Source organism: Acomys minous (genome assembly GCF_964271855.1).
Source record: "Acomys minous genome assembly, chromosome: 5".
Lineage (NCBI taxonomy): Eukaryota > Metazoa > Chordata > Mammalia > Rodentia > Muridae > Acomys > Acomys minous.
The window spans coordinates 29017331-29044132 of NC_140494.1; the positions used below are offsets into that span (position 1 = coordinate 29017331).

The following is a 26802-nucleotide window of genomic DNA, read 5'->3' on the forward strand; positions in this document are numbered from 1 at the left end:
GCTCCTGGCTCCCACTTTACAACACACTTATAAATCCATCAACAGTAACTCAAAAGACAGGACATTTACATCATATTGGGGTGGGGACCAGGCAAAAAACAAATAGCTTGGAGTACAGAAAAGAACTGGGACTCTTTTCCATTTTCCTGATTGCTTACAGGAAAGGTCCATGGATAATATTAGGATCTAGGATGCCATTAGGCAGCCCTTTGAACTGATTTTCTAAGGGGGTTTGAGGCCAAATTAGATTGCAAAATCAAATAAATGTGGGGTCCTTCTGGCTAGATGTCAGGCGAAGAGGCTAGATCCAGACATTAGGGCCATTAGAGAGTTCTATGAGTTCTGTGGTTGGAACCTGGTGGATGGAGGTCCTTAGGAGAGGGGACTGACCACTAATGTGCCTAGAGCAGCTTACAGTAGGAGCTCATGGTGGATCAAAGCCATTCACATTCTGGCCAATACAAAAAAATTTAAAGGGAAAAGAAGTGGGGCCCTCACAATCCCAGTCTCCTTTAAGGGAAGACTTTAATGTTCTCAATGACCTAAGATGTCATAGGAGGACCCACTTACTAAAGTTTTTATCATTTCCCAAGTGTTGATAGCCTTTACCAAGCCTTTACTATAGGCTTTTGAAGAACATTCCAGATACAAATTATACTGTTCAGTTAAGAGTTACCAAATTTCTCTTCCATTTTGCAGACATCACTAACTCAACATCCTCCTAAATAAAATTTAATCACTTTGTGGCTTCTGACCAAAGCAAGAGCCACAAATGGTAGTTTGATGCTCCTCACACTTGAAAAAAGTTTGTGTTTTCCCTCTTTCTAAAGAGCTAAGTCTGGGTATAATGTTCAATCTACACCCATTTGAAAGGATGATTAAGTTGTTGGGAAAAACTAGGAAATCCCACAGGTTGACAGGGGTTCAGGTCTACAGGAAGAAATATACCATCTATATTGAATGGGTACAGTGACAAAAGGCTATTGCACAACTGTCCACGTGGGCATTCACCCAGCAAGGTGGATATTACTAGTCTAAACATGGATAAAGACCACACACACACATACACGGGGTGAGAGAGAGAGGGTGGGAGTGAGGGAGAGAGAGAGAGAGAGAGAGAGAGAGAGAGAGAGAGAGAGAGAGAGAGAGAGAGAGAGAGGAGACATGCACTTGCCTAAGAATAAAACAAAGGAGAAGGGAAAACAGAAGGAAGATACAGGAGTAGAGGAAGTTCATGAATTGTTTTTTAATTAAAGACTGTTAAGTGAAAAAAAAAAAAACTTATCAGAGGGTACATTGCTGCTTAATGTAAGATCACTTAAGAGTTCCTGTTGCCCTGGGATGTGACAGCAGGGTGGTTATAGCCTTAACTAAGCCTGGTGTTGACAAATAGCTACCATTGCCTACTTCCAGCAGCACAGCCCACCCATGATACTGCCAAGATAGTCAGTGACACACAGGTCTGCTTGACTAGAAATCATATGTAATCCACCTACTTAGTAGTCCCTGAATGACTACGATCAAGTCCTAAGGATCTATAAAATGGGAATGAAAACTACTTCTTACTTAACTTCTAATTTGGGGATAAGTGTCTATATCCTTAGCACTCTGGAGACCAAGAAGGACTGTAAGGCTTTTGTTGTTGTTGTTTGGGGTTTTGTTTTTCGAGACAGGGTTCTCTGTGTAGCTTTGGCCATCCTGGACTCCTTTTGTAGTCCAGGCTGTCCTCGAACTCAGAGATCCATCTGCCTCTGCCTCCCTGAGTGCCGGGATTAAAGGTGTGCGCCACCATGCCTGGCTCAGATTGTAAGTTTTTTGATCGAAGCCCTCATTCCTCTCCTCCAAGCCCCTCATTCCCCACTCCCAGAGAAGGAGAGGCCCTCCATGGGTACCAACCTAGCACATCAAGTCCCAGCAGGACAAAATGTCACCTCTCCCACTGAGGCCAGACAAGGCAGCCCAGCTAGGTGAAAGATCTAAAAGCAGGCAACAGAATCAGAGACAGTTAAGGAACCCAAGATGACCAAGCTGCACATCTGTTACATATGTGTAGGGTGCCTAGGTCTAGCCCATGCATGTTCTTTGGTTGGCTGTTCAGTCTGTGAGCCAAGTTTTAAATTTTATTTATTTATTTACTTTACATCTCAACCATATGCCCTCCTTTCTCTCCTCCAGGGCCAACCCTCCCTCCCGCTTCCCCCTATTAACCCTCCCCGCCACCAACCCACCCCAGCATATCACGGTGCATCAGGATTGAGTCCGTCCTCTTCCATGGTGGCTTAGCAAGGCAGCCACTCCACGTGGAAGTGATTGAAAAGCAAGCAACAGAGTCCATGTCACAACCCCTGCTCTCTTTATTAGAGGATCCACATGAAGACCAAGTTGCCCATCCAGTACATATGTGTAGGGGGCCGAGTTTCAGTTCATGCATAGTTCTTGGTTGGTGCTCCAGTCTCCACATGAACCCCTGGTGCCAAGTTAGTTGGCTCTGTTGGTCTTATAGTGGAGCTCCTGTCCACTCCAGGGCCTTCTGTCCCCCCACTCTTCCATAAAGCTCCCCAAAGATTAGCTATGAGTCTTGGCATCTGTTTCAATCCAATGGTGCGTGGAGCCTCTCAGAAGACAGCTATGCTAGGTTCTTGAGGGCAAACATGATAGAGTGCTTGTTGTTAGTGTCAGAGATTGGCTCTCTCCCATGAGGTGGTCTCAGGTTGGTCCAGGAATTGGTTGGTCATTCCCTTAATCTCTGCTCTTTCTCTATCCCTGCACATCTTGTAGGCAGGATACATTTTCGGTTGACGGGTTTTTTGGGGGTGGGTAGGTGGATTTGTGTTCCCCTCCATTCATTAGGAGTCCTGTATGGTTAAAGGATGATGGCTTCTTCAGTCTCCATGACCCCAGCTACTAGGAGTCTCATCTAGAGTCAGCCCATATTTTCCAAGAAGCTTTCCCTTTCATAGGTTTCCAGCTCTCAGAGATGCTCCCAACCCATGGTCTTTCTTCTCTCTACAAGCCCTCTGTCTCTTGACCCTGTTCTCCCCTCATTTGATCCCCTCCCTCATTTCCCTTCAAACACTTCACTTCAACAACATCTACTGGCTATTCTATTTTCCCTTCTAAGAGAGATTCAAGCATCCCACCTTGGGCCCTCCTTTATTAGTTTCTTTGGGTCTGTGAATTGTAGTATGGTTATCCTGTTTTATATTGCAAATATGCACTTAATAAGTGAGTACATAGCATGTGGATCATTCTAGGTCTTTATTACCTCACTTGGGATGATTTTTTTCTAGTTCCATCCATTTGTCTGCAAATTTCATGATTTATGTTTTTTAAAAATTATTTTCTGTTTGTTTGTTTGTTTTAAGCCAAATATTATTTCATTGTGTAAATATACCACATTTTCTTTATCCATTTGTTGGTTGAGGAACGTCTTGGTTGTTTCCAGATTCTGGCTATTGTGAATAAAGCTGCTATGAACATAATTGAACAAATGTGCTTTTTGTATGGTGGTACATCTTTTGTATATATGCTCAGGCGTGGTAGAGTGAGGTCACGAGGTAGAGCTATTCCCAGTTTTCTGATTGGCTTCCAAAATGATTTCACTCCCACCAGCAATGAAAGATTGTTCCCCTTTCTTCACATCCTTGCCAGTGTATGCTGTCACTTGAGGTTTTGATCTTAGCTATTCTGACAGGTGTAAGATGGAATCTCAGTTTTGATTTGCATTTCCCTGATGAGTAAGGACATTGAGCGCTTCTTTAAGTGCTTCTCGGCCATTTGAGATTCCTCTTTTGAGAATTCTCTGCTTAGCTCTGTGTTCCATTTTCTAACTGGACTATTTGTTTGTTGGTGTTTATTTTCTTGAGTTCTTTATATATTTTGGATATTATCCCGTTGTCAGATGTAGGGTTGGTGAAGATCTTTTCCCAATCTGTAGGCTGCTTGTTGGCAGTATCCTTTGACTTATAGAAGCTTTTCATTTTCATGAGGTCCCATTTATTAATTGTTGACCTTAGAGCCTGAGCTGTTGGTGTTCTGTTCAGGAAGTTGTTTCCTGTGCCATTGAGTTCAAAGCTAGTTCCCACTTTCCTTTCAGATAGATTTAGTGTTTCTAGTTTTGTGTTGAGGTCTTTGATCCACTTGGACTTGAGTTTTGTGCAGGGTGAAAAACATGGGTCTATTTGCATTGTTCTACATGTGGATATCCAGTTGGACCTGCACCATTTGTTGAAGATGCTTTCTTTTTTCCATTGTATGGTTTTGGCTTCTTTGTCAGAAATCAGGTGTCCATAGTTGTGCATATTTATTTCTGGGTTGTCAATTTGATTCCATTGATCAACCAGTCTGTTTCTATGCCAATACCATGCAGTTTTTATTACTATTGCTTGAAGTCAGAGATGGAGATATCTTCAGAAGTTCTTTAATGTTTTAGGTATTCTGGGCCTTTTGTTTTTCCATATGATGTTGAGAATTGTTCTTTTCTAGGTCTGTGAAAAGTTGTGTTGGTGTTTTGATGGAAACTGCATTGACTCTATAGATTGCTTTTCATAAAAAGGCCATTTTTGCTGTTAATTCTACTGATCCATGAACATGGGAGATCTTTCTGTCTTATATCGTCTTCAATTTCTTTTTTCAGAGACTTAAGTTTTATGTCACACAAATCTTTGACTTGCTTGGTTACAGTTACACCCAGATACTTTACATTATTTGCAGCTATTGTGAAGGGTGTTGCTTTTCTAATTTCTTTCTAAGCCCATTTGTCATTTTTGTATAGGAGGGTTATTTTTTAAAAATTAAGTTTGTATCCAGCTACTTTTCTGAAGGTGTTTATCAATTATAGGAGTTCTCTGGTAGAATTTTGGGTATCACTTCTATTTACTATCATATTATCTGTAAATACTGATCCTTTGACTTCTTCCTTTCCAATTTGTATCCCCTTGATCTCCTTTATTTGTCTTATTGCTCTAGCTAGAACTTCAAGTACTATATTGAAGATAGCGAGAGAATGTGTGCAATTTTGTCTTGTCCCTAATTTCAGTGGAATTGTTTTGAGTTTCTCTTCATTAAGATTGACGTTGGCTATTAGCTTGCTATATATAGCCTTTATTGTGTTTAGGTAGGCATTCTGTATCCTTGATTATTTCAAGACTTTTAACATGAAAGGATGTTGTATATTGTTAAAAGCTTTTCAGCATCTAATGAGATGATCATGTTTTTTTTCTTACAGTTTGTTTATATGGTAGATTACATTGATGGGTTTTCATATGTTGAAACATACCTGCATCCCTAGAATGAAACCTACTTGATCATATTGAATGATGTTTTTGATGTGTTCTTGGATTCAGTTTACAAGTATTTTACTGAGTATTTTTGCTTCAGTGTTCATAAGGGAAATTGGTCTGAAATTCTCTTTCTTTGTTGAGTCTTTGTGTAGTTTAGGTATACAGTTACTGTGGCTTCATTGAATGAGCTTGGCAATGTTCCTTCTGTTAATATTTTGTGGAGTAGTTTGAGGAATACTAGCTCTTCTTTTAATGTCTGGGAGAAATCTTTGTTAAAACCAGCTGGCTCATAATAACCAGAACCTGGAAACAACCTAAATGTTCCTCAGTCAAAGAATGGATAAAGAAATTACACTATGGATTACTACTCAGCTATTAAAAACAAGGAAATTCTGAAATTTGCAGACAAATGAATAGAACTAGAAATGATCATACTGAGTGAGTTAACCCAGACCCAGAAAGATTTATATGGTATATACTCACTTATAATTGGACACTAGCCCAAAAGGGATGTCTTATGAAAGTCTCCACTTACCAGGAGATTGGGATAGATGCGAGGACCTCCTATTGGGACTCTAGGTGAGAGAAGTATGGGAGAATGGGGAAATAGAAGGACCCAGCGGGTCCTAGAAACCTACAAGAAGAATATCATGATGGGCAGATCTGGACCCAGGGGTGTCTACTTAAACTACTGCACCAATCAAGGACAATACATGAAGTAATCATTTAACCCCTACTCAGATCTAGCCAATGGACAGGACATTCTTCACAGTTGTGTGGAGAATGGAGACTGATTCTGACACCAACTCTGGTGCCCCATATTTGACCACTTCCCATCCAAAGTAAGAGAAATCCCAGTGAGAGAGAGAGTGGTTTTCATGGGATTCACAGCAGGAACTGGATAAGGACTGGGCTAATTACTAGTGCATGTCACAAACTTAGCCAATAAGGACGTCACAGACTTTGTGTGTGCTTCTCTGGTCTGCCCAGGAAAATGACCACATTCTGTTAATGTGCTGCTACTACCATGAGGGTTGCTTAGAGCCCACTTTGTTCAGTGCTCACCTCTGTGTTAGCTGATGGTTTTGATTACTTGCTGCCTGTTAACAGTGAGCAGTGTTGCTGCTTGCTGACCTAGCTCATGTTGCTGGACTTAGTTAGACCTTTGTAGGTCTGCTAACTATTAATTAGACTAAGCTCTCTTACTTCCCCTGTTTATACGACCAGCTTGAAATTTGCCATGGTGTAGAGCTGACTCGTATTATAGCTACCAAGATGGAGTTCAACTCTTTCTTGGTTACCTCATCTCCAGCTCCTTGACTACATGGTGGTCTCCTCTCTGAGGTAAATAGGGAATTATTAGAGGCTATTCTTACTTACAATTTAGTCTGTTACAATTAGCTGTTTTAGAAGCAAGATTATCAGAAAGGGCAGCAATCCTTGGTATCCTTTGTGAAAGTGAGAGTCTGCCAGCACAGATGCGATGCCCTTCTCTCTCTCTCTCTCTCTCTCTCTCTCCCCCCCCCCCAGGGTTTCTCCATGTGGCCTTGCCTGTCCTAAACTCATGTTGTAGACCAGACTAGCCTCAAACTCATAGAGATCTGACTGCCCCTGAGTACTGGAATTGCAGGCATGTGCCACCATGCCTGGTTGCTCTTTTATTTCTTATTCCTAGTATTTCTGGACTCACCATTTTAACCCTAACACCCACTTTTAAAAAAAAATTGAAATTTATTTATTTTTATCTTACGTGTATGAGTGTCTTGCCTACAAGTATGTGTTGTACCACAGGTGTGTCTGATGGTCAGGGAGGCCAGTAGAGGGCATGAAAACCCTTAGAACCCGAGTTACAGAGAGTTGTTTGCTACCCTGTGGGTGCTGGTAATCAAACCCAGATGTTTGCTGGAAGAGCCCTCTCTCCAGCCCCCTTTTACCATCCATCCCCTTTAAGTTTAATATTTCTGTGAAGGACAGAGACATTTTTGCACTTACCCAGATCATTGTCTTACATATGCTGCCCAGGTTTTGTTTTGTTTTGTTTTTTTCAATTTGACATATGGGTAGAGAAAAACTCAAGAAAATACTTCCAAAAGTCTCCCTGTAGGCAAATCTTTTGGGTGTTTTCTTGATTAATGGTTGCTGTAGGGAGTAGTAGGGCCCAGACCAGTGTGGGCAGTACCCCTCCTCAGGCGGGAAGTCCTGGGATGCATAGAGAAGCTAGCTAAGCAAGCCTTGGGAAGAAAGCCAGGAAGTGCTATTCCTCCATGGTCCTAGCTTCTGTTCCTGAATCCAGGTTCCTACTTAAAAGTGAACCAGGACGTATGTGAAAGTGATCCTGGTGAGCAAGGGGCGCTGCTCAGTGCTAGATGGCCTGCCTACTGTGTTAGAATCCTGGGTGTGAATTCTAGCACCGTGCTGGAACACCAATAATGGCATTATTAGTAATAAACAGCCCTGCAGAGATGGGGAGAGGAGTGATGGTAGCCCACAATCTGGCTCTGAGCTACCTACCACATACTCATACTTTTATTTTCCTAGTTCTGGCTATGAAACCTGCATACGTCCCACTTCACCGCTAAGCTACATCCCCAGTCTACCTCAAGCTGTTTTAAATATTTGCCTCTTTTTCTCATACTTGAGTTTTTTGCTTTGTCATCTGTCTGTTTTAATGTGAAAACAGGGCATGAGCACCATACTTCAGGGTCTGTGGAAGCCTAGGCTACACCAACTGCCCTGTAATAAGTACAGTGACTCCTTCAGCCTACCTCCCATTTCTGATGCTTAAGAGAGAGATGCAAATTGAAAAGACCTCTTGAAGAAGTCTCAAATTGCCAGTAGTCAGCTTAGGACACTGCCTCAAGGATGAATTCACTGTTGCTCTCCCTTCAAGACACCCCTACCCATTTCTCTGAATAATTTCAGTGGTGGTGACATACAGACTAACCACTTGTACCAGATCAAAGTGGCTATGAATACTTGGAAGGTTGTGTTTAACAGCTGTGAGTTTTAAAATAGATCCAATTCTATCCCTTACCTTCTAGACTTTCATGGAAGAGAGCAGACAGAATCACACAGACATGCAACATGAAGTCGCTTGAGTGTGTAGTATAATGCGTCTAACTCAGGGTCACATGCAACCTAGGGAGGTGCTTACCACTGAGCCATCTTCTTTGTCATCCTCTTCAGTTTTATTCAACACTTTGTATCAAACTCATGGACTCAAGTGATCATCCTCCTCTACCTCTCACTAGCTGGGGCAACAGGCATGTTCCACCATTTGGCCTGGTAGAACTTGGTTTGGCTTTTCCTCTTAACAAGAATTATTCATGCAAAGCTTAAGTAACAATAATCGTATCCAACGCCGCCGCCTGCCCTGCCTTCCTTTGGTCTTTCCTCCTTTTCCTTTCTTATCTCTGATGCTGTCTCTCTGTGTATCTGTCTCCTTCTCCCTCTCCTTGTTCCCCTCCATTCCTTCCAGTTAGGACAGGAAAACTCAATAGGCATAATAAGCATGTAAATGTGAAGACTGACAGACTGAATCTAGCTCTTGGACTTTGTTAGAGGACTAGAGCTTACAGAATAGGAAGGTTTTGTTCATTGTTGTTGGCGGTGGGTTTTTGCTTATATTTATTTTAAATGATATTTTAATTCTTTGAGAATTTCATGCAATGTAGTTTGGTCATGTTCACTCCCACCTGTAACTCCTCCTGGATCTACCCTCACCTCACTACCCATCCAATTTTATGTCCTTTAAAAAATAGCCTCATGTAGTCCAATTTGTGCTGGCCCAACACTCTTGGATGTGGGGCCTACCCTGGAGCATCTGTCTACCAGAAATAACAACCCTGGATAATACTGATGCTCCCTCTGACAGCAGCTATCAATTCCTAGTAGCTCCTTAGGGAAGGGTGAGACTTTGAGCCCACCTCCCCTCTCTATGTTGAGATCTTGTCTGGCTCTAACATGTACATTGGCTGTCACAACCACTGTGAGTATGTGTGTGCAATGGCTCTCTTGTGTCCAGGACACTGTTATGTTATAGCCATCCACTGCCTCTACTCTTACATTCTTTTCACTCCCTCTTCCATGATGGTACCTGAGCTCGGGGAGCGTGTTCCACTTAGAGCCGAGTTCACTGCACTTTCTTATTCTTGGTGCATGGCCCAGTTGTGGGTCTCTGTGTTAATCACCATCTATTGCAAAAAGAAGTTCCTCTAATGAAGGTTAAGAGATGCAGCAGGCTCTGGGTGTGATGATAAAGTTATAAGGAGGTCGTTTCACAGGGTAATAGTGGTCTCTCTTATAGGCTCTATGGCCTATCTAACCACTCAGGTTCTTGGACGCTATAATTGTGCTGCGTTTGTGTTCCATTTTGAGGAGTAGACCTGAGATCCAATTAGAAAATGTTTGACAGCTTGGCATGGTGGCGCTCACCTTTAATCCCAGCACTTGGAGAGGCAAAGGCAGGCGGATCGCTGTGAGTTTGAGGTCAGCCTGATCTACAAAGTGAGTCTAAGACAGCCAAGGCTACGCAGAGAAACCCTGTCTGAAAAAATTTTTTTAAAAGTGGTTGACTATGCCAGTGATATTTGTGCCACCATTACACCAGTGGTATAAGTAGGCAGGCCAGTCACTCTTTCAGAGGTGCCACAGCTGGGTAAAAGATTGACGATCACTTTTCTGCTCTAGTAGTGTGAGTAGCACCTTCCAGCGCTATGAAAATTAGCCATTAGGAAACATTCTAGATCACTATTAGCTTGATTTCTTCATGGTCTGTGACTCAAGAGTGTGGTTTCTTCAGCAATAGCGTTTTACCATCAAGTTTTAGAGGGTAACCAAGAGCAATAATGATAGCCTGTGATGTTTGGAGATCTCTGGGACTCTAAAGGGTGGCAGGGGACAGGAATCCATTCTTAGGGCTGAGGTTTTTATTTGGTAGCCTGTAGTATCTAGTAGGGGCATTGCCTCCCATTATTAGGTAGTTTGATTTGAACTCTTTATATGTGTGTATTTTAGGTTCACATGTGGCTTTTTAAAAGAACCTTTTGTGCTAGTTGCTCTTCCATGCTCTTCCTCCACCACCCTGCCCTACCATATCCCCATCCCACTTAATACTTTCTGTTCCAATTTTTGCTTTCTTCTTTACATCACTGCGTTCTATTTTCCTTCCCTTGAAAGTCTCCAATGCCTGCCATGGCCCCTTACTAGCTTTCTGACTTATATGGGTATTCCAAGTGAGACACACATACCTAAAGATTCAAAGCAGCATTGTCTTATGAGAGAAAATAGTCAGTGTATGTGTTTCTGAGTCTGGGTTACCTCACTCAGCACGATTGTTTCCAGCTCCACCCATTTATCTGAAGATTTCTTACTTTCATTTTTCTTAACAGCTGAATATTCCATCGTGTAAATATATAACATTTTCATTATCAGTTCATCAGTTAATAAACATCTAGGTTGTTTCAATTTCCTGAGTACTGTGAATAAAGCAATAATGAACATGGAAAAGCAAATGTCTCTGTAGTAGATTATAAAGTCTTTAGGTATATATCTCATGGTAGGTCCATCTATAGTTTGTTGAAGAACTTCCAGATTGGTTTCCATAGTGGCTGCACCAGTTACGTTCTGACCAGCAATGAGCAAGTGTGTACTGTTCACCACATCTAGACCAACATTTTTTGTCTTATTTATTTATTTATTTATCTATTTATTTATTTATAAAATTAGCCATTCTGCCTGGGGTAAGATAAAATCTCAAAGTGGTTTTGATTTGCATTTCCCTGCTCCCCGAGCATTTAAAGGAGTATATCTTACCATTTCTGTTTGATCTTTTGAAAGCGTCCTGTTTAGTTCCATGCCACATTTTTTATTGTTTTTTTCTCCTATTGATGTTTTTTTTTCTCCTTTTACTTTTAGTTCTTTGTGTAGTCCAGATACTAGTTCTGTGCCACATGTCTCGCTGATAGTTTGAGTTATTTTCCCATTCTGTAGAGTGTCTTTTCACTCAAATGATGATGTTTGTTGCTCTGTAAATTTCCTGTGGTCTCATTTGTCAGTTGTTATTAATGGCTGCACTGCCAGAGTCCTGTTCAGAAAGTCCTTTTCTGTGCCTACATGTTGAAACCTATCTCCTACTTTCTACTCTTATCAGATTCAGGGAACCAACTGTTATGATGAAAGCCTTGATCCAGTTTATGTTGGGTTGTGCAGGAAGAGATATAAGGATGTATTTTTATCCTTCCACATATAGCTCCATGACCAGCAACATTTGTTGAAGATGCTGTATTTTTCTCCAGTGTGTATTTTTGGCTTCTTTGTCAAAAATCAGTTGTCTGTAGGAGCATGTGCTTATATCTGGGTCCTTAATTAGATTCCATTGGTCAAGTGCCTGTTTTTATGCTGTTTTTGTTACTACAGCTCTGAAGTGCAACTTGAGATAGAGGATAATGGTGACTCCAGCAGTTCTCTTATTGTTCAGGATCACTCTGTGTGTGTGTGTGTGTGTGTGTGTGTGTGTGTGTGTGTGTGTGTGTGTTTCCATATAGAATTTAAGATTTTTTTCCTCAATTATGTGAAAAGTTGCATTGGAATTTTGGTGAAAATTGTGTTGAATATGTAGATTGCTTTCAGTATAAGGGCAATTTCCACAGTATTACTTCTGCTAATCCAAGAGGATGGGAGGAAGTTTGGCAAGTCTTTCCATCCTTGGATATATTCTTCAAGTTCAGTATCTTAAAGTTATCTCACAAGTAATTCCCTTATTTAGTTAAATAAATTCATTCAACATTTTTGAAACTATTGTAAATGAGATTGTTTCTCATATATATTGATTTGATGGTTGTTGGTATATAGGCTGGTTACTGATTTTTGTGTGTTAATGTCTTTTACTGCTACTTTACATAATGTGTTTATTAATTGTAGGAGTTTTCTGGTGGAGTCTTTAGGGTATTTTATATATAGAATCATGTCATCTGCAAGTAACAATATGTTGACATCTTCCTTTTCTGTTTGTATCCCCTGTGTCTGCTTCAGTTGTTTTACTGTTCTAGGTACAGTTTCGTGCACTGTACTGAACAGGAATATAGAGAATGGTTATCTCGTCTTCTTCCTTATATTAGGGAAAAATCTTCCAGGTTTTTTTCTCCATTTGATGTGACATGGGATGTAGGTTTGTTAGCATTGCTTTTATTATGTTGAATTATATCTTCCATATCCCTAGGTTCTTCAGGAATTTCATAATGAAAGGATGTTGGATTTTGACACAGGCTTTTCCCGCATCTACTGAGATGATCATGTGGCCTGGCTTTGAGTCTATTGATGTGGTAGATTATGTTTATTGATCTATATAAATTATGTTGAACATTCCTGTATTTCTGGGATGAAGTTTATGTGATTATGGTAGATGATCATTTTTTTAATGTGTTCTTGAATTCTCATCTATGCTCAACAAAGAGTGGCCTATAATATGATTATTTTGTTGGATCTTTATGTAGTTTCTGTATCAGGATAATATCAGTGCCATAAAAAGAATTTGGAAGCTCTCCTTCCTTTTCTGTCTTATGGAATAATTCAAGAAGTATTGCTATTACTTCTTTTTTGAAGGTCTAATAGAATTCTACTCTGTATCCATCTGGCCTTGGGCCTTTTTCAATTGAGAGACTTTTAATTACTGCTTCTATTTCATTGGTTATTTGTGGTCTATTTAACATTATTTACTTCATTTTGATTTAACTATGGTAGATCATGTATATCTAGAAATTCATACATTTATTTCAGAATTTTTTAGTTTGGTGGAATATAGAGTTTCCCTTATGATTCTCTAAATTTTCCCAGTACTTTCCCTCTCATCTTGGATTTTATTAATTCAGGCTCCTTTGCTTTGTTAATTTGCCTGATGGTTTATCAATCTTGTTAGTCTTTTAAAAGAACCAACTCTTTTTTCATTGATTCTCTTTTCATTTTCATTTCTATTTCATTAATTTCAGCCCTGATTTTGAGTCTACTGTTTGTGGGTATCTAGTGTGTCCAAGACCTTCAGGTGGAACATTTAAGTTACTAATATGAAATCTCTCAAGATTTTTTATGTAGACACTAAGTATCATAAACTTCTCTTTTAAAATTGCCATCTAATGGGGCAGCAGAGATGGCTCAACAGTAAAGAACACTTGCTGTTCTTCCAGAGGTCCTGGGTTCAATTTCCAGTGCCCACATGGTGGCTTACAACCATCTATAACTATAGGTCCATGGGCTCTGATGCCCTTTTCTGATGTGTAGATATACTTAAAACAATCAAATATATAAATAAATCTTTTTTAAAAAAAAAAAAGATTGCCTTTCTTGTGTTATATATATTGTTATATGTTGTGTCTTAATTTTCATCCAATCTAAGAATGTTTTAGTTTCTACTTTGATTTCTTCCTTGATTCAATTTTCATTGTGTGCTGTTTAGTTTTCATGAATGTATTTACTTTCTGAAGTTTCTATTGTTTTTATGCTTTATTTGTTTCTACTGCTTTTGATTTCCATCTTTATTCCTTTATGGTCAGATAGAACTCAGAGTGTGAGTTAAATGTTCCTGTATTTGTTGAGACATTCAAAATCAGAGCATATGCTGATCCAGACAGAGAAGTCATGCTTCACTCTACGATGCTGTGCTCTTAGGGACCTGTCTTCTCAGAGAAGCAATGTGACACACTCTGGTTCATAATCATTCAAATTAGGATGAACTTCCTGTCGTCATGAACCCAAGCTTCAGGAAGTACAAGGGACACAGAGAGATGGAGACAAAATGGTTTTGAGTAAAATGGAACCAGGAAGGGCTAATGGTACAAAAAGCAGAATCTAGTGCGTTACAACAAATCCCCATTCATCAACTGAGGAAAAAGAATTTCCTCCTGGATTAGCCATGCCAAATGCTGACAGTTCACACACAAAAAAGGTGGCTAAGGTGAAAAGAAGTTAGATTCCAGAAAAAGGTTACTTCAATCATCACTGACAGCAGCGTTCATATCTGAATTCTGTAGAAAACCGTGAGAAGCGTGTGCTGTTATTAGCCTTGTTTTAAACCTGAGGAAATGAGATCTAGACGATGCAATGGAACCAAAAGTTAATCAATACCCCCCCATTGTCTTTACTCATGAAGCTTACTTGATTTCCAGCTGAGAAGAAGCTGTTGGAAAATTCATTTCTAGGCCCACCGTCGGTAACCTAGTGACAGCAGTGTACTCTCATTACTAGCCACCAAGATGCTATATATTTCCTCCTTATGCACATGCGCTATATCCCCTTATAAAAAGCCTCCTCTCCCCACCCTCTTCCCTTTTCACCCTCCCTCAGAGGCAGCCTCTCCCATGGGATCTGTTGCATGGTGTGGCTTTGTGGCATTTCTTGTCTTCAAGCCACTAAGTCAGCCACTTAAATCATTACAGCAGCGACTATAAACAAAGATGGCAAGGTAGAGGAGTGCAGCTGTGGTTCTGCAGGGCCTGAGAAGTAGGTGAGAGTCAGTAAAGGTATGGATACTAAAGTGATGCCAACTGATGGGTGTTCCTTAATGTGCACTAGCACAGAATGGTGCATCTGGGAGCCCTTATTCTGAGACAAGAGGATAAAATGCTCTGAAAACTAGATAGAGAACATACAAGTGCCTTACATAAAGGCAACCATTATGGGAGGTCTCTGAGGCAATAGGAGTCATGGGGGCTTTAAGACTATTCAGTTCTCAGAGTGCTGAGGATGGGCATTGAAACCTGTGGCTCCAAAGGTAAGTGGAGTTCAAGGGTGGCAGGACGTCATTACAGGAGTTGGTGGGTAGTGCTAAAAAGTTTTAAGTAGTGCAATATCGCTTTGGTCCCAGTACTGAGGATCATACCTGGGGGTTGTGCAGGCTAGGCTAGAGCTAAGCCATGTCTCTAATCCAGTAGTGAGATTTTAAAGTGTTTAAAACAGGTAGTGTGCTGGATTTTCTTGTGCATGCGATGGGTCTTGGAGAGGGGTTGGGTGGTAAACATAGGGTCTGCTTGGACATGTGAATTTGAGCTGCATGCAGATGACGCCCAGAATGGAGTAAAACTTAGAGGTTACCTATATAAAAGCTTCCTGAAAAGGCTCATTGATTCAGTGTGTGAAAAGTTCAGTACTATCCTTCACTCTCTAGGGCCTTTTAAGAAAGAAATTGCTAAATAAGCTTAGTGTACAAGACACAATTTAATTTAAGTTTTATTAGATCTCAAGAAATTCCCTTCCTCAAAGCCTGGCGTTTAGACAAAAGCCAGCATTCCCTCAGGGACTTAAGAATATAATTTCTACTTGCTAAAAGCAGTACTTCTCCTTTTATATATGGCTCGCCCATTAACCTATGCCTGTGTGGTGCCTATTAGCATATAAAGAGCGATGTTAGCTTCTAGGATCCCTCAGTCCTCACTTCAAGTCAGAGTCATCCTGACTGACATACCCTCACCCCCTCCTCCCAAACTCTCCAGACCCTGACCTTTGCTTCCCTTTCCTCGTCTTTCCTCATTCCCGTGTAGCCCAGCCATTTTGGCTAATGAGCTTTCTTGGTTCTCTTGGTTCCCATGAGCTCTCCTCTCTCCCTCTCTCCATTTCTTTCTTTTCTTTTTCTAATTCCTCCCACCTCCTTCTCTCACAGTCAGGTTCGATCTAGACATTTCCAGATGCCCCTGGCTGTACATCATCATATCTACAGTGAATTGTATCCCTGATACTTTTTTGATGGCCAGTCACTGCTTTGGCAACTGCCTTTTAGTTAATTTGACTCTGCCTTTTAAACTCCAACCCTAGAGCTGGGGAGAGCTCAGTCAGTAAAGTGATTTTTGAGAATATGGCCCCAGGTAGGTTTCCCATGCTCCAGTGGATGGCCCCACACCCGTAAATGGGAGGTGCTACTGCACTTAAGTACATTCTCAAAAAACCAAAAAGACATGAAGCTTGGAGGGGTCGTGTTGAGGGGATATAAGGGAAGTTGTAGGCTCTAGATTGAGTCCCATGAAACACACATACATTCATACATATACATACATGAGAAATGTTGGTGAGATTTAAGGATTATGAGCTCAGGGGAAAACCTATTATTCTAAAGGAACACAGCAGTAAATGACTTTTAAATACATATAGCTATATTCATAGGTCAGAACATCACTCAACCCTCATCAGAGAAGATTCTTCTCCAAATAGATGATAATTAACAAAGAGATCCACAACTGGAGATCTCTTTGGTGAGAAACTTAGGACCATTCATCCTTAAGTGGGATGTTTAATCAGTGAATTTTCTCAATGGAGTGTCACTAGGTATTTCAACTATATTCTAGAATAGGCCTCATGCCCAGGGGCAATTGGCCAACACAAAACAGATTCCATATTTTTGTTTCATTTTGGTATGTTTTCTCTTATTTATTTTCTTTTTAGAGATTTTTCTGTTTTGATTTTTATCTTTTGCTTTTTGTTGTCTTTCTTCTCTTTTGCTTTTTAAGAGAGAAAGACAAAGAACATAAAGTTGGATGGTTAGGAAGGTAGAGAGGCTCTGGCTAGAGTTGGGGACGGGGAAGAATATAATCAAAGTATATTGACTAAACTTTTTAAAGATTTACTTTTATTATATGCATTTGAGTGTTTGCCTAGTGTACATGTGTGTGCCACATGTATACATGTGCCCACAAAGGTCAGAAAAGGGCGCCGGTTCTCTGCATCCCATGTGAACCAGAATGTGGGTCCTGGGATCCTAATTTGGATTCTCTGAAAGATGCTCTTAAGTGATGAACCAGTCCCAGCTGATGTGATTGTCCAGCGTCTTGGGTTTCCAGGTCATGTACAACCAGGCTGTGAAATGCCCTGTTACTCAAAAAACAAAACAAAACAAAACAAAAAACAACAAAACAAGACAAAAAATACCCTACATCATTCTTGGCGTAAGCTCCCCAGGGTAAAGAATAAATGTTGGCTGGTCTTTATTAGGTATTATCACTAATACTGGAGTTTATGTAACTGAGCTAACAATGTCAAATACATATTTAAAATATATAATCAAGTACCAAACCCAAAAGATGCAGAGAACAATTTTGGTTGAAGAAATATTGCAACCAAGGGTTCGCAGGAACTGGTGCCATTGGCAGATAGAACTTTCAGGAGATGGAGTCTACTGGGAGGAAGTTAGGACGTCGGAGGCATGCTTGCGGAGATGACGAGTTCTTGGAGACTTCCTGACCTCTTCCTCTGCTTCTTGGCTACTGCAAGGTGAGCAGTCTCCTCCACCACATGTTCCTACTATGAAGTCTTATGCTGCAACTGGCCCCAAGCAAGAGGACCAGGTGACTGTGTCAGAAGAAGCCCTTCTGTCACTGTTCTCTTGCACATATGTTCCTGTAAGCAGAAGCTGGATAATCTAGAGTCCCGCCTTTCCCTCAAACAGTCCCCATTCATAAAGTCAATGTTTGTAGCAACTTTAGAGGCCATAACTTTTTAAAAAAAAGTTTCACCCCAACTTTATTTAGTAGCCCACTGGAGATTAAAAAGTGATTTGTTCAATTTCTATGTGTTTGGATTTTTTTTTTGTAGTTTTTCTGGCTGTTGATGTTTAGGTTTATTCCATTATGATTTAGCAGCTGTTTTTTTTTATTTTCTAAGAGCCTCATATAGGCCAAATAATGTGATGGAAACTTATTTATATTATCTGTTAATCTTGGCCCTTAATTGAGTATCATTAACCTCAAATCACAGATGTGAAAAATATGACATCACCTTCTCAAAGGAGCTATCACATGAAAATGTGACTGCAGGCATGAAAAATATTGTTAATCTGTCGAGCATCATGAGGCCTTGATGGAAGGCCCATTGGCTTCCCTGCTTCTCAGCCTATTTCCCCTCTGCACCGCCTTCTAAGCAGCCAGTTGGCCTCTCATCAACTCTTGTCCCTTTTGATTTTTTCTCCTCCAAGTCCACTTCTGTCTTAATTGTCTTTTTCTCTGTCCACTAGAACCATTTTTGTTCTGTGGGGAGCTGGCACTTCAATTTTGTCCCACAGAAAATCTCAATAACTATTTTTCTGGGTCTTCTATTTTTAAAACACCATAAAAAGCAGCTTGTGTGGACAAAAAGACATGCTTGTTTACTTGATACTTGCACTGTGGGATTATTTCAATATTTTCATTCAACAACAATTTCTCTGGATTTCATTGCTTGTGTCAAAGTATTTGACTGAAATTCAGAGAAACGGTTGCTCTTTGAAGGGTTTTCTGAGGTAAACTGAGTCTTCTCATTGACTTTCCTGGTAGGTAGGGACTTCTGGAAGTTTTCCAACAAAGACTGTCCAAGTCATAGTGTGGACCTGGCACCCACATTGTGGCACAGATCCATGTTTACCCCAGTGGTGCAGGAATTAGCAATAATGTCAGGATCCTTGTAGGCTGTGTGAGTGGGCGTGGTGATGGTTATACCTTATAGAAAGGGTGAAATGAACATTTTAGGACTTCTTTCATAAATGGCTGTGGACATGTTTTCAAGGAGGAAATGGCTTTGTGTGTTCATGGCTACATATGTGCCATGCAGGTACAAATGCATGCACATGGATGTCAGACACTATCTTTTCTATGTCCATGATGAAACCAAGGAAGCTTATAAAAGAAAATATTAAAGTGGAGGCTCACAGTTCCAGAGGGATAGAGTCCGTGAGGATCATGTCAGCGCACGCACCAGCAGGCAGGCAGGCAAGGCGCTGCAGCAATAGCTGAAAGCTTACACTCTCATCCACAGGCAGGAGGCAGAGACAGAGCAAACTGAGAATGACAAAGGCTTTTCAAACCTCAAAGTCCACCACAAGTGGCACATTTCCTCCTACAAGACCATACCTCGTAATCCTTCCCAAACAGTTCCACCAACTGGGGACCAGATATTTAAAACATAATGAGCCTACGGGGCCATTCTCACTCAAGCTGCCACAGAGAGCAACCTTGTGAGTCAATCATCCTTGGGTGCTGTTCACCTTGAGTTTTGAGACAGCATCTCTCATTAGGACCTGGGACTTAACCAGGTAAGAAAGTCTTTCAGCCAGTGACTTTTAGCATCTGCATGGGTCTGACTCCCCAACACTTAGCTTAAAAACATATCACCATCATGTTTTGGCATTTTATATGGGTGTTGGGGTTTGAGCTCAGATCCTTACGCCTGTGCAGCAAGCATCTTACCAACTGAGCCATCTTCCCAGCTCCAGTATAGAAAGAATTCATTAGCTAATTAACAGACGTCTTCTCTCTTGAGCTAAATGTAGCTGCTTCTGTTATATCCCAAAGTGCCTGGCTTTCCGAGGGAGACAGGCGAGCACAGCCACAAGCCTGGAATGTCCTCTGAGGGTAAGAATAGCCACACAGGGAGTGATGAGTTCAGCTGCGGGGGGTCTGCAGTTGTCAGGAGTGCCTGTGTCTCACTGGCAAGCAGCTCAGGTCTGTGTCAGTGTAACGACAGAGGGCTGGACCTCCCAAGCCTGGGCGCACATATTTCTTTGCACAGCTTAGTGCTCACCTTGAAGTTTGATATAGGAAAAAATTCATTGATTTTTTTATTTTTTTATTTTATTTTTTTATTTTAACATCCTTGGAGCACACAGGCCTCGAAACCCTCCAGCAGTCCAGGCCTTTTTGCTTTCTTCAAGTATGGAGAATTTGAACTTGTTGGAGTTCCTAATTATCACCTTAAACTGTAATGTGACCATCATGGGTGAGTCTTGGGGAGAAAACCCAAATCTTGTTGTGGTTTTTGTTGCCATATTCAAATTAAATCCTTTTCAAGAGTTTGTTTCAATTTGCTGTTCATCTGGCCCACTCCCCAAAGAAAGGCCAGCATATTACTGTTGGCGTGGGAGCCCTAGCAAGCCTCGCTGGGGTCGTACCTTGCTCCCATCAGCATAGGATGATATGTGTGGGTGGGAGCCTCAGCTTCAGGCAAGATCTGTTATCTCAATGTTTGGATTCTGAATTTGAAGGCAGAATCAGCTGGAATAAGTGAGAAAAATAAAGCTTCTGTTGTTCCTTCTTGTTTATCTTTTAGGCCCTGACCTTGAAGCTATGCGGATTGCTAATTCCTCTTATGTACTTTAACACGGATCTTAAGTTTAATGTAGTTGTTTGTAAGTGCTGGGGACAGAGCTCCAGGCCTCAGGCAGGAAGGGAAGGTGCTCACACGCTGAGCCCCTAGCTACGTTTTCATTCTCTCCCCAGTTTGCTATAGCGCTCTAGCTGGCCTTGAACTTCTGACGCTCCTGCAACCGCAACTGGCTGCCGTCTGGTATAACCATACACAGCTCCAGCTGTTGTTTTAACAAAAGAATAATAAAGGTTCCCGAGATTGATCTAAATGAGTCAGTTTCAGAGAGGCGGAGGTGTCTTAAAAAGCATATGGAGAAAAGGGTAAGATTTGCAGGACACGTGGCTGATAGTTTCTTTACTCTTTATTTTTAGAATGTGAATAAATAGATCTGGCATTGAAAGGGTTAAATTCGTGACTTCATCACCTAAGGATGCCCCTTTCTAAGCTTGACTGCCTTTATGAATGAAGAAAATTGTCTCTTTTTTCTTTTGTTTGTTCCCAGTTTTTGTTAATGTCAATAATATAGTGTCTGGACTAAGGACAGGAGTCTTGAAATACCAGAAAAGAGTATTCTTAAAGAAATTCAATTTCAAGGACCCAGAGTCACAGTAGCCACAGGCTCTATGCTAATAGACACTTTATAGAATGGTCTCAAAACAAAACAAAACAAAACAAAACAGAACAACAAAAACGAATGCTGAAATGACCAGTGTCTGTTTCTCAGCAAGGTGAAGGAATATGCTGTGGTCCTTTAAAAGCTTAACCCCTAAGAAGGGTGAGATCAAATTACATCATCTATTTCTTAGCCAAAATGCTGTCTGGCTTTCAGTCCAGGCTACACAAAGGCATCTTTAGTGCATGATGCACTTTATAGATCTGCCCACTGGAAACATCTTACAAATAATTTCTGGGCTGTTCCCTGGTACAGCAAAAGCTTAGCAAGTCATTGCCCTAAGGAGTTGGTGGTGGGGCTCTGTGGGACTTTCCTAGCATAGCATAGCATACAACAGGTTCTGGTTTTGATACTTGATACTACCAGTGTGTGTGTGTGTGTGTGTGTGTGTGTGTGTGTGTGTGTGTGTAAAATAACTGCCCCTATTGCTCTGAGTCTTACTGACTTGCCAAGACTAGTGTGGGAGGCAACCTTCTGCACCGTGGACACTGATCCTTGCCCTTGCTCTGGCCTAGGCATGCTCTGGCTGATCGTGGCAGTCTTGCTGAGGATGCTGGTGGTGATCTTGGCAGGGTCACCTATCTACCAGGACGAACAGGAGAAGTTTGTTTGCAACACCCTGCAGCCAGGATGTGCCAACGTTTGCTACGATCTCTTCTCCCCAGTGTCGCCGCTGCGGTTCTGGCTGGTGCAGAGCCTGGCGCTGCTCCTGCCTTCTGTGATCTTTGGCGCTTTTGTCCTGCATCGTGGGGTGAAGCTGGCTGCCCAGGGAGCCGGCAGGGCCCTGGTGCCCGACCTGTCAGCTGCCTACCTGGTACACCTGCTGCTGCGCACCTTGCTGGAGGCTGGGCTGGCTTCCTTGAACTATTTTTTCTTCGGCTTTTCTGTGCCCACCCGAGTGTCTTGCTCGCGTGTGCCCTGCTCAGGGGCTGTGGACTGCTATGTGTCGCGACCCACAGAGAAGACCCTCCTGATGCTCTTCTTTTGGGCAGTGAGTGCGCTATCCTTCCTGCTCAGCTTGGCTGACCTGCTTTGCAGCCTGCCGAGAAGGACACGGGACACCACGCAATGCGTGAAGGGAGAGGCCAGACCGGTCCCCACTCCTCCCCCTGGCTTCTTAAAAGACCCTCAGGGCTACCATACCCAGCAGCAGGTGGACCAGGAGCATGGGCGGGAGGAGCAGGGTGTGCCTGAATTGGCCTGCCTATGGACTTCAGGTCAGGACAGTAATAGACGGGTTAGTCAGGCCAATGTGTCAGGGCGAGAGGAGTATGCAGACCAAGATGTTAGTGAGGCCACTTCCTCAGCTGGTGACAGGTTAGTTGTGGCTCACACACAGCATGAGTTCAGATCCCACAGAGAGACTTCCCTAGTGGGCAAAAACTCACGGTCAGATGAGCTCCCCTTGGCCACCCAGAGCCCCCTGGCCAGACCCTTTTCAGCCAGCCAGCCTCAAGCTCCTGTTCGGCTAGCTACCTCCGGCAGTGTCCCCCACCTGAGAACCAAAAAATCTGAGTGGGTATGAAGGCAGCCATGCAGAGGCACCAGTGCTTTTCGCAGCACACAACTGTCCTTTGTGTTGGGACAGGGTAAGACAGTGTAGATGTTTCTTCATCCTGTATTTGTGCTAAGAGCATTTTATATTTAACTATAATTTTGATTTCTGTGATGTAGAATCCCATGGAAAATTACCCAGCACAATTCTAGGACCCTGAGGTCAAGATGGCCCAGCTAACTTAGCTTCTGTTAAACTACTTGTTTGGGCAAGGCTCCCCAGGCACCTAACCACGTAACTTTTATTGAGTGCTTCATGAAGCAAAACCTCCCTCTGCAGCTGCAGAGCAAAATACCCAGATGCCATCAACAACAACAACAACAACCAAACAACAACAACCACCAAACAACAACAACAACAACAAAAACCTACCACCAACAACAAAAAACAAAAACAAAAATCCTTATCCTAAAATCCCAGCGCTACACGTGGGTCTGGCAATACCCGAGTGTAATCCCAGCCAGCTGTCAGCTCTAATAAAAACTTCAATCACCTGTAAACTGTGTCCGAGCGGTCATCCTTGGTGGCCTTCCCAGGACCTTCAGCAGCCTATCCCTAGACAAGCCTTGGCAGGAGCCTGTCAGGCTGAAAGATTAGCCCATACAGGGCAGATGGACTTCAGGTGCAACTAGCCAAACAATAGTTTTCACTGAAAAGGGCCATGGCATTCAAATGTCCACAACAGGCTAAAACACTCAGATAACCAGGCTGATGGCTATCATGGGACTGTGCCGCCTGCCAGCCTCCCAACCACTCCTGGCTTGGTGTCTAACTCACCCTAAAGCATGATCTTATAATGACATAGCTCCTCAATAGTTTGATATTTTCTGGTGAAGCATTATGAATTACCTGGCTTTTGTCTATTCCTTTGCTTGGCATGTCATCCATGAAGAATCATTGACTTACAGTCTTTAATAAAGCAAATGCTGAGTGTAGTGCGCATCCTGTTTCCTTGTGTTAAAGGAGCAATGGCTCATACCTCACGTCTATTGAATTTACTGAGTCATCTCTCCATATTTGCTGGGTCATCTCTACTTGTTTTCTGAAACATTTCTTCTATGCCTGCTTGCCTCATTTTGTTTCTAGTGTTCTCTTTGTTTGTTTTTCCTGAGACATCTTTTTTGTTTGCTGGGTCAATTTTCTCTATTTGCTGAAATACCTCTCCTCCACATGCTCAGTCATCCTGCCATCTCTCCTGTGCTTGATGAGCATTTTCTCCTGTGATTGTTGAGTTATGTCTCCAGTGTCTCCTGCGTTTGCTGAATGTTTACCTTTACCCAGAAAGGGAGGAATTAGTTGGATTTTTCACAGTTTTTATTCCAGGGCGGTTTGTTTGTTGTTAGTTTTCGCTTTCTTCCTGGATGTATATGGGTTGAACCCAGGGCCCTGTGCGTCCTAGGCGAGTGCTCTGCACAGCAACATGCCCAGACTCTCAGTTCAGGATCTTCTGTCTGTGTTTTGGAGTGTTCCAGTAGCATGGAGCAAAAGCCTGCGTGCAGTGACAGGCACAGCCCCTGCCTGTGCTCTCACACACTCAAGAAACACAAGCGCTTCGGATCTCAGGTGTGCCCCATTGAGGTGTTCCGTGTACTTCTTGGGGGTGACTCTGCGTTTGACTGGCCATCTTAGATTCAGCCTGTCTGTGCTGGAGCCTTATATCTAGCGCAAGAGAACCTGTCTGTCATGGGACAGGATAAGCCATCCTCCTTAACTGATCTGAGCAGCAGCATCTGGTCCTCACACCTAGAGGATCTGAGAAAGAGACCTCCTCTCCCCCAGTAGCTAATAAAAAAGATGGCTTAATGTCTTCATAAAAACATCAGCTTTTTAAAGGAAACCTTGCCGATGATGTATCTGCCATGATGGAGACTAACAGCGTGCTCAGTACTATCTATAGAGTGCTTAACCAGATAGTTAGAGAAAAAAAAACTTAGTTGATCTTCATATTTCCAGAAAATTGAAAGAATGTGCCTTACACTACTCCCTCTTTCCTTCTCTGTTATGCTTGTTCTTTCTTTCTTTCTTTCTTTCTTTCTTTCTTTTTCTTTATTTTTATTTCTTATTTTTTTTTTAATGCTTGTTCTTAAAGTTACTTAAAGTTGTGATCTGTGCCTCTGTCCTCTTTCTTCAATATTTAGGGACATGTCTGGCCAAATGGCTATTCAATCCACATGGTTCTGATATTCCTGAAGGACAAAGAAGCAAATCTCTTTGGTTCCTTGGCGGGAAGTCCTTGCAGCCGTAGTGCTATCCTGATTCTAAGCACTGCAAAAATGCTCAGTGTGAGCCTTGATAAGTAACGGAAAAGTCAACTTGCCAGATACCAACAGCATGTGTTCCATGCTGGGTGGAACATGGCATTTGCCCCCTGCCCCTGCAGTCTGTGCTCAAGCTTGGCCACAAACATGCAATTGTATATGGATGGCACTGGGAGGAGCTGTTTGGCATCTCTGCTGCTGTCCAAAATCCTAAGTGAGACATCAGAACATAAGATTTGCTCCACAGAAGCAACCTGCACCTCAGCCGCTGAGTTCCACAAGAGAAGGCAATGTTCCAAGCAAAGATCAAGGCTCTCATCTCATGCCTACCCCTGCTTTGTGGCTCCCTAGTCATGAGGGACCTAGCCCAGAAGGTTCTTTGGCTTTTTGGAAAATTTAAGGAAAGAGAAAAGATGATAAGAACTCAAATCTCTGGTACTTTAGAGCCATCTAAATTACAATCTGTGGAAACAAGAAAAAGCAGGGGAGAGAGGAAAGGAGGGAGAGAGTGAGAGAGCTAATGTTGTTCAGTTGTTTGGGTTTGCACAGCAAAAAGCTCATTAGATACTGTCTAACTTGCTGCACAAGTTATCTCTGCAAGTTTTTTCCTAGGCTGGTGTGAAGGTGGCTTCTGAGACAGTCCGGTGAGGACACCAACCCACTGGTAGATCCAGTCTCGGAGACAACAGTACCAGATGCCTGTTGAGAAGAAAGATAAAAAGATGCTAAAGATCAATGGAATTTTTCATGGAAAGCAGCCTGAGCTTAGCAAGAAAAGTTGTTTGTGCATACAGTAAGTGCCTCACTCTCAGAGGCAGCACTCTATACTGGAAACTGCTTTTAAGTTGTCCGAGCGAAAACTTAGATTTGGGGAAGATGAGCAGTGTGGAATATTAAGGGAAGAAGAGGGAAGGGAGGACCATGGGAAAGCTGTAGTATAAATCCTGTGGCTCTTACTGCATGCCAGCTCCAGGCTAGCTCAGAAGGTTCTGGTGAAACTGGCTGGCTGTGAAGGGGATACGTTTGTTTTCCGAGGAAGGAGGGTTTTCTCCATAGAGCAGTCTCTTCCTCATGGAACTTTCCACTTGAACTCCAGCTCTGTAGTTGGCCCCAGAGAGAGATGAGATGCTAGGATTCCATAGCCTTATAAGTGGACTCCAGATGAAATGTATTTCATGGAGAACTGAGGAAATTCAAGTCAAATGCAGATTGGGTATACCTCAGTGTAGAACATTTGTCTAATATATGGGGAAACATATATTTGATCCCAAACATTGTATAAAAACTAGATTTTATATAAGGGGTCTCCTGTCCCAGGTGGAGGAGCAGAGAGGTATGGCCAATGTCACATCTCTGGTTACCATTTGCTTCTTTGGTTAAAAGGTCCTAGTGGGTCATCTGTGGCTCCTTGTTGTACACACACACATACACACACACACACACACACACACACACACACACACACACACACATCTCTGTAGGCTAACAAGATGTAAAAATCTGTGGAGTCAAGTTACTAAAGCCACATTTAAGGAACATTACTTTCTGTGAAGCTTCAGAGTTCACCATATGCCACAAGCAGTCAGAAAGCCAAGTGGGATGAGCCCCAGTGCACATCTGGCCAGAGCCTCTCAAGTCCTCCAGCTCAATGAGCTAGCTTGTCTTCACGGGGCTCAGAGAACAGGAGCAGGTCATGTGTTCCCATAAGATGGCTCTAGGACTGAGACCACAGATGTCTGGCAGACTACTGTGAGCAGCAAGTCTTCAGCAACTGAAATGACATTTGGTAGAGAATGGACTGGGTAAAGCTTTCTGGGTTTTAGTTGTACCCAGTCTCACCAGTAGGGGCCGCACTTGGACCACAGTTAAGATCTAATAGCGTTCCCCAAAACAAAATTGACCATGTTGGCACATTACTGTCAATTCATTTTATTTTCATCT

The 26802-nt window shown here is 42.2% G+C and overlaps 1 protein-coding gene across 6 annotated transcripts; it reads left to right on the forward strand.

The window, feature by feature from the left end:
* The first annotated feature begins 1170 nt into the window (after positions 1–1170).
* Positions 1171–23464, forward strand: GJD4 (gap junction protein delta 4). Of its 6 annotated transcripts, XM_084783001.1 has the most exons (4): positions 1171–6626; positions 17342–17531; positions 19897–20006; positions 21564–23464. In XM_084783001.1, the coding sequence occupies exons 2-4, from the start codon at positions 17464–17466 to the stop codon at positions 22571–22573; spliced, it is 1188 nt and encodes a 395-aa protein (XP_084639127.1). In that variant the 5' UTR covers positions 1171–6626; positions 17342–17463; the 3' UTR covers positions 22574–23464. The 6 variants fall into 6 exon arrangements, with proteins under 6 accessions (XP_084639127.1, XP_084639128.1, XP_084639132.1 ...); XM_084783002.1 differs by lacking the exon at positions 17342–17531; XM_084783004.1 differs by lacking the exons at positions 1171–6626; positions 17342–17531 and adding an exon at positions 20507–20695 and having other exon boundaries at positions 19908–20006.
* Positions 23465–26802: the final 3338 nt, after the last annotated feature.